Genomic DNA, 8,426 nt, shown 5'->3' with positions numbered 1-8,426 from the left:
CGCAACAATTTTTAGTTGGCATGGTCATTATCACGGGTTTCCTCATTTGTTTCCCTGTCTTGTGTGGAGACCAGGCACCTGTTTAAAACAGTTCTTACAATCATGTTACGTTCCCTAACGCCAAGAGAAGAATCTGTACGTTTTACCAGTTCAGTGAATCCCTTCCCCCAGGGGCCTCTGCAGAAATTCTGTTCTTCAAAGATCAACAAGTCACTTGGTCTAAATTGCCTCACTTGCCCGTGAAGCAGAGTACCTCAAAACAGGCTTCCAAGAGCAACCTCCAGGCTACTTACACCAAGTCTTTCCTTTCAGACCACAGCCACGTAAGACCCTGCATCGAAAATGCAAGCTCAACCTCCGGTGGTCATTGTAAGTCAGCCTGGAAGTGGTCCGGTTCCTCAAATCTCTAACTGGCAGACGGGCATGTGTGACTGCTTCAGCGATTGCGGCGTCTGTAAGTGCTGGGGAAAGTGCCCCCATAACTGATGCGGAGGTGAATTACCAAAGACCAAATCCTTCCCTCATTCCTCCCTTATTGTGTAGTAAACGTTCCCCACTGATGCCAAAGTACCCTGTGTGTCAGGCAATGCTTTGTTAACAGAAAAAGCCTGTACGGATTGTAAATTAATTCTTCTCCACCCTTCGAAGAATAGTTTTACTCCTAAAATAAGTTCTGGAGTTAAGATAACAGGAAAAAAGCTGATGACTCTAACAATGAACAGACTTGGCCTAATGACTATAAATAGACCATACATCATATTAAAAGAGACATTTCAAGTTTTACTTGATTAAAAAAAAAAAGACTGCTCTTGTTACACATAAATTAAACTCATTATTTTATAGTTAACACTGTGCCCAGTAAACAAGGGATAATTTTCATCCATGGTTTCAGCATGAGCTCAGAGAAGAATTATTTTATTTGTACATTTAGCTTTGTTATACACCTAAGAATAAAGAATTCTAAAGGCAATTAACTTCTCATTGGGTAAAATATCTCTGACTCTCCTTGTTTTTTGTTTTGTTTCTTTTATGAGAGCTCTCTAAGTAAACTTAGGAGAGAGGAAGTTTGAGAGAAGATGGGGGTGTCAGAGAGGTCAAATGCTTAGTTCTCAACACCAAGCAGGAAACAAACAAACCTGCCTATATAACAAATTTTGCTCTGAGGTTTTTGTATTTGTTTTCCGGCCTCCTTGAAGTCTACACGGTGTTCTGAGACAGGAAAGGAAATCTTGTTAACCTTTAACTTATCAGTGGAATTGAAATTTGGAATCGAGTTAATAATTACATTGAAAAGCATAAAGGGGGGCTTCCCTGGTGACGCAGTGGTTAAGGACCCGTCTGCCAATGCAAGGGACACGGGTTCAAACCCTGGTCTGGGAAGATCCCACATGCTGCAGAGCAACTAAGCCCGTGTGCCACAACTACTGAGGCTGCGCTCTAGAGCCTGCGAGCCACAACTGCTGAAGCCTGTGCACCTAGAGCCTGTGCTCCGCAACAAGAGAAGCCACCACAATGAGAAGCCCGCGCACCACAACAAACAGTAGCCACCGCCTTCTGCAAGTAGAGAAAGCCTGCGCACAGCAACGCAGACCAAACGCAGCCAAAAATAAAGATAAATAAATAAAATTTTTTTAAAAAGTAGATTGTAAAATAATATTTAAAGTAATATTAGATATTAAAAATAATATTTTTTTAAAAAGCACAGAGGGAAAGAATTACCTAGGAAATGGAAAAGTTAGGTTTATTGATTTGCTCTCATTGTCCTACTGCATGACCTGGGGTGATGACTTACACTTCTCAGGACATTAGTTCAACATCTGCATATCATTGTGATAATGAAACCACAATAATAAAACCTTCTAAAGATGAACATTCTAATACCCTAACCCCTAGTATTGTTACTCGAATAAGTGAATTACAAGTCCTAATATGAGCTTAATATCTTCATACAGAATTTCTTAATTGTAGATCGGACCAAATCATTCTCCCTTCTTAAAATATTTCAGAGGTTCCTCATGACTTCCATGACCCATTCTGAACACTCGTACTTCCTCGTTATCCAGTCTCCAACCTGCCGTGGGTCCAGCTTCATCCCCGTCCCATCCCTGGCTCCAGCCATGTTGAATGAAAACCAGCCACTGCCGAGACATATCATGTTATCTAAAGAGGCTCTTTTCCCTTTCCTCTACCTATAAAATTCCTAATCATCCTTCAATATTCAGATCAAGTAACATTTCCTTCCCAGAGCACTGGAGGCCCCATTTGTGTGAGTGACTCCTTGGCATCCTGAGTAGGTTTCTGTTGGAGAACTTTTCATATTATCTAACTTCCCTTCTAGACTTCAGACAGAGGCATTGTCAGTACTGAAGATAATCTCTGGAACATGGCTAGGTTTCAGTGAATCATTCAATACATGGATGAAGGCAGTACTACAAAAAGAATACAGACTTTCCAAGGTGTGGTCATTCCAGAAATGATTGGGTGGGGAGAAGGGAGAAGTTGATGCGTTGCTGAGCAAAAGCAGTGAAGATGGACTTGGCAGCAGGATGTGTGACAAAGGCCCCAGGATTTGGACTGCCATTCATGAAAGCACACTAACTTTCAACTGTGGTGGGGGCAGAGTGGAGTAATTTGTACCTCTGATTTCATGTGTCCAGGTCTCTGTGGCATATTTTGCTTCATGTGTCTTGCATGTCAAGTTGCATCTGATATGAATGAATGCTGTCTGTGTGGAACAAGTGTTGCAATGAGGACCCTCTACAGGACTCGATACGGCATCCCGGTGAGTCTCTTACGATACTGTATCATTCAAGTATGTGCCCAGGTTCAAAGTAATTGTTATAAACATGGAGACAATTTGATGGTACCCATCATCATATGAATTTGATTAGTAGGAGCTTCCTAGCATCTGCAACCTTGTATTCCATTACTGTAGCAATAGATCCTCTGGTTATGGGACCTCCTTCTATGTTTCTGTGAAAACCTTAGAAAATAAACAACTCAGGCCCCAGCCGCTCTGCGGCATGTGGGGTCTTCCCGGACTGGGGCACGAATCCATGTCCCCTGCATTGGCAGGCGGACTCTCAACCACTGCGCCACCAGGGAAACCCCATAAACAACTCATATTTGCAATGTATGTCATACAGTGGAAGAAGATTGTTCAGAGCCTACTATGCCCCAGGTATATTATGTATGTTACATCATTTAATCCTTACACCATCCCCGTAAAGTAAGTAGGCCCACCAGGAAGAATTCCTTCTTACTCAGGGGAAGTCATTCTTTCTCTATTAAGCCCTTCAACTAATTAGATGAGGCTCACCCACATTATGGAGGGTTACTCTAAGTCTACTGATTTAAATGTTAATCTCATCTGAAATATTATCTTCACAGAAACATCTAGAATAGTGTTTGATCTAATATCTGGGTACTATGACCTGGCCAAATTGACACATAAAATTAACCATCACAGGAAACAAATATCGATAAATAGGCAGAATATTTTAGGAACTTATTTTATTCTATTGAAATTATTTTATTTTTTCATTTGAAAATATTTCTTACTTTTTAAATTATACAAAATAATACATATATAGGTAATTTTATGACAAATTCAAACACAGAGGTATATAAAATAAAAAGTGAAAATCTCTACTCAGTGATAAAACTTGGTGGTCTTCTTCCTCGGGTTTTTTTTTCCTATGCCTATAAGGCATATACATATAGATTAGATGTAGCTATAGCTATAGATCTAGACATATGGTGTTTGGGATTTGCAGGGCTCTTTTATCGCTTTTTTTTTTTTAATGAGTTCATACTATATTGTAACCTGTTTTTTCCACTTAATATATGGTAGACCCCCTTTATGTCTGTAATACAGATTCTTTTTAATGTCTGCATAGTATTCCATCATAGAGATAACATACTTAATCACTTCCTTATTGATGAAAGGTTAAGTGATATTGCAGTTTAAATAGTTGTACGTATATGATTTTGTACATGCACTGGTATTTTTGTAGGATAGTGTACTAGATTAGATTGACAGATCACAGGATATGCACATTCAAAATTTGAAAAATACTGTCAAGTATCCCTTCAAAAAGATTATATCAATTTATAATTTATTAATATTATATGTGTGCCAATATAATATTTTTCATGTTGCCTGTCAGAGAGGCAAAAATGCTATTTCCTTGTTGTTTTAGTTAAATTTTTATTAGATAAATCAAGCAACTTTTTGAAAAAAATTTTTTTTTGCTGTACGTGGGCCTCTCACTGCTGTGGCCTCTCCTGTTGCGGAGCACAGGCTCCGGACGCGCAGGCTTGGCGGCCATGGCTCACGGGCCCAGCCGCTCCGCAGCATGTGGGATCTTCCTGGACCGGGGCACGCACCCATGTCCCCTGCATCGGCAGGTGGACTCTCAACCACTGCGCCACCAGGAAAGCCCAACTTTTTGAAAATTTATTGTCCTTTTGCATTTCTTCTATAAATTATCTGTACATATACTTTGTTCATTGTTTTATTGAGTTGTTTGTCTTTTCTAATTGATTTGTAGGAGCTCCTTATTTATTATGCTATGACTATTTAACATGAAAGTTATCAACGTTTTTAAAGGCTTAGTACATAGTCAATTTTTAAAAATGCTCATTAGGAGTTTGAAAAATTAATAACAGTCTGAAACTAAAACTTTAGTTGGTTTTGACAAAATTTGGAAGATTGGAAGGAAGAGGAAGAAACAAAGATATTCTAAAGGCTTTGTCTGGCATTGATAGATAAATACACATTTTTTTATAAAAAGAACATTACTGAGGTATAACTGACTTACAATAAACTGCATATATTTAAAATGTACAATTTGATAAGTTTAGACATATGTATATACCTGTGAAACCTCACAGTCAAAATAGTGAACATATTCATCACCCCCAAAATTTACTCACATCCCTTTGTAATCTTTTCTTCTTTCCCCTCCCCTCTTCCCCAAGTAACCACCAATATGCTTTCTGTCACTATAGATTAGTTTTCATTTTCTACCATTTTATATAATAGACCTATACAGTGTGTAGCTTCTTTCACTCAGTATAATTATTTTGGGATTCTTCAAATCGTTGTGTTGTGTAAACTTAAATGTGTTAAGAGGGTAGATCTCATATTAAGTATACATTTTTAACCCAAACAATAAAATTAGAAAAAAAAAGAAAATATTTGAATGGCAAATAAGAACATAAGAAGATGTTCAAATTCATCAGTCATTAGAGAAATGAAAATTAAAACCACAATGAGTTACCACTACACACCTATTGGGATAGCTAAAATTAATCAGCCTAAACCACACCAAGTGTGAGTGGATATGGAGGAACTGAAACTCTCATGCACTGCTGATTGGAATGTAAAATACAGTTTCTTAAAAAGTTAAATATACACCTTCTTTTTGGCCCAGCCATTCTGCTCCTAGATATTTACCCTGCAAAAATATATATCCATATCAAGACTTGTACACAAATGTTCAGAGCAGTTTTGCTTGTAATAGCCAAATACTAAGAACCACCCAAATGTCCCCCAGCAGGTGAATGGATAGACAAATTGTGATCTATCCATATAATAGAATATTACTCAGCAATAAAAAGGAATGAACTATTGATACGCACAACAACATAGATGAATCTCAAGATAAATATAATGTTAATAACCAGGACATGGAAGCAACCTAAGTGTCCATCAACCGATGAATGGATAAAGAAGATGTGGCACATATATACAATGAAATATTACTCAGCCATAAAAAGAAGCAAAATTGAGTTATTTGTAGTGACATGGTTGGACCTAGAGTCTGTCATACAGAGTGAAGTAAGTCAGAAAGAGAAAAACAAATACTGTATGCTAACATATATATATGGAATCTTAAAAAAAAATAAAAGAAATGGTTCTGAAGAACCTAGGGGCAGGACAGGAATAAAGACAGAGATGTAGAGAATGGACTTGACACGGGGTGGAGGAAGGGTAAGCTGGGACAAAGTGAGAGAGTGGCATGGACTTATATATACTACCAAATGTAAAATAGCTCGTGGGAAGCAGCCGCAGAGCACAGAGAGATCAGCTGGGTGCTTTGAGACCACCTAGAGGGTTGGGATAGGGAGGGTAGGAAGGAGATGCAAGAGGGAGGAGATATGGGGGTATATGTATATGTATAGCTGATTCACTTTGTTAAAAAGCAGAAACTAACACACCATTGTAAAGCAAGTATACTCCAATAAAGATGTTAAAAAAATTTTTTTATGTTTTTTTAATGTTAAATTGTGGGTAAAAATTTAAGGGTCGTTGCTAATAAAAATTAGTTGTGGAACATCTAAAACTACTAAAGGGAACAAAAGGAACCAGGAAAGGTCTATTCAGCCAAAAAAAGAAAAGAAGGAAAAAATACCATTTGATGAATACCAAACGTAAAATAACTTGGCTATCTCATGGGTGGGAGTGATTTAGATTTCTCAGCTGTGCTAAAATATCTTTACCTTTTATATTTCTTTTAGTGTGTTTGTGGTGAGTCTTTGAGAGTCTGACCTCTTACACGATAGGTGAATATCTGCCCCACTTATCTCACCCCTCTTCTCTTCTGGGGCCCCAAAGCCCACATTAGGGTTATCTGTTAAACTGCTCTGCAGGCTGCATTCCAGGCAAGGCCACAGCTGGCAGCTCTGGGCTGGCCCAGCTGCTCAAGCTGGCATCAGGTAACCACTCATCTTTCATTCCCCAGCCAGTTCTTCCTCCTTTCTGAGCTGAGAGTTTTTGGTTTGGGGTTTATCTAATACCGTGCCTCTGATGTACCGTTAGGTTTCATGTTCCTTAGCTCTGTTTTACTTTCTCCTTCAATGTAATCCCATCTGCTTTATTTTTTTTTTCCAAAAATTACTCATGATTTCTGGCTCACTAAATCCCCCCAGCCCTGTTTTCTAGTACAGCTTTCATTTTAGTTAACAAAGCTCTGCAAGCACATAGTTTTTAAAATTATCCAATTTATAAGGTTTGTTAAGGAAAATAATAGTCCCCAAACTTCTCTCCCCTACTTCCTCTTTCCCAAGGCTGATCTTTGGGTGTTTACCTCCATATCTCCAAATGGTAGACTTGTATTGCTACTCTTTGACTTTGCAGTTTGGGGCATTGTCTCTGGACTTCCTACTGTAGAAGATGAGAATTTAGTTCTGTTTTCTCCCCCTTCCCCACCATGAACATGCACCCTACCCCTACCCCACTCCTTCCAATATAGTTATATATAATTTTGGTTAAATCCATATTTAGTATTTATATTATGATAGCTCTGCTTGCTCTTCAGAGTTGAGTTGAATCGTGTAGTGAACTATGATTGCCTTTTCTACTGAACTCTGTTTTTCCTACTATTAATAATGATTGGCTTTTTCATTAGGAGTTTTTCATTTACTTAAGAGTAGTGCAGTCCTAAACTCCTTCCCAGTTTTCTAAATCTCTTCCCCAAACATTCAATACATCAGACATTCTATCATTTTCATCTCCTTGATGAAATCACTCCCTGACCCGCTACCCTTTGAACTAGATGCTTTTCACTCCTGGTGCTCTGCTTTTGCCCTGAGATCTCCTTCGCCATGACTGGAGATTCCATTAACTGCTCCCCCACGTTAGTCTCTGGTTTCTTATACCTTTCTTGGTTTGCTCTTTCACTTTGGTGGAGGCATCCTCTAGTAGCTTCCTGAGAAAGGGAGCAGGTAGAAGAGAAAAGAAAGAGATTTTACTTCCTGAAACTCCTTATTTTACCCTCATATTGATAGTTTGGTTAGATATCTTCTACTTTCAATATCACAAAGTATAGGAAAACATTTGATGTCATAAAAAGAGACAGGAGCTATATAGAGAAATCAACTAACATTTTCCTGAATGTATCCATCCAAACTCCAAATTCAAAGGATCAATGCTTTCTGCTTCTCTTCAAAATGTCTTGAAAATTCACAAGTCTTAATTCCCAAATAGGTGGATTTTATATTTCTGTTTCTTTTATATTTTCAAACAGGGATCCATTTGTGATGACTATTTGGTGACCCTTTGCTGTCCTTTGTGTTCTCTTTGCCAAATCAAGAGAGACATCAACAGAAGGAGAGCCATGCGTACTTTCTAAAAAAACAGTGGTAAGTCCCAGAATCTGTGAATGTTGAGAAATATAATCAAGGGCTTTGTAAACTAAGCATTATTTTGAATAATAACTCAATAATAACAATTATTTAAGTCTCTCAAATGTTATCTTAATATAAAGATTGACTTTGATTTCTTCAAATGAAGAAAGTTTGTTTGGACTGCCATAACAAAATAACATAGCTTAAACAGGTTAAACAACAGGAATTTATTTCTCATAGTTCTGAATGCTGGGAAGTCCAAGATTAAGTATGAGCCAGTTCAGTTCCTTGGT

General features: G+C 38.0%; 1 protein-coding gene across 1 annotated transcript; it reads left to right on the top strand.

Annotated features, from left to right (window-relative positions):
- Positions 1-342: 342 nt before the first annotated feature.
- LOC132486346 (placenta-specific gene 8 protein) lies at positions 343-8,138 on the top strand. Its single transcript, XM_060093384.1, has 3 exons — positions 343-454; positions 2,658-2,782; positions 8,034-8,138. Exons 1-3 carry the CDS (start codon positions 343-345, stop codon positions 8,136-8,138), a joined length of 342 nt encoding a protein of 113 aa, XP_059949367.1.
- The last annotated feature ends 288 nt before the right edge of the window (positions 8,139-8,426 follow it).

This window comes from Mesoplodon densirostris, chromosome 1 (assembly GCF_025265405.1).
Source record: "Mesoplodon densirostris isolate mMesDen1 chromosome 1, mMesDen1 primary haplotype, whole genome shotgun sequence".
Classification (NCBI taxonomy): domain Eukaryota; kingdom Metazoa; phylum Chordata; class Mammalia; order Artiodactyla; family Ziphiidae; genus Mesoplodon; species Mesoplodon densirostris.
Note: the sequence above shows the minus strand (reverse complement) of the source record. Positions and strands in the feature narration are given on the sequence as shown.

What these genes read in the sequence shown, in the direction of transcription:
- LOC132486346 (XM_060093384.1), top strand. Translation starts at nt 343, where the DNA reads ATGCAAGCTCAACCTCCGGTGGTCATTGTAAGTCAGCCTGGAAGTGGT. An exon ending in CTTCAGCGATTGCGGCGTCT is followed by an intron (nt 455 to 2,657) that starts GTAAGTGCTGGG and finishes TCATGTGTCCAG; the next exon opens with GTCTCTGTGGCATATTTTGC. An exon ending in GGACTCGATACGGCATCCCG is followed by an intron (nt 2,783 to 8,033) that starts GTGAGTCTCTTA and finishes ATTTTCAAACAG; the next exon opens with GGATCCATTTGTGATGACTA.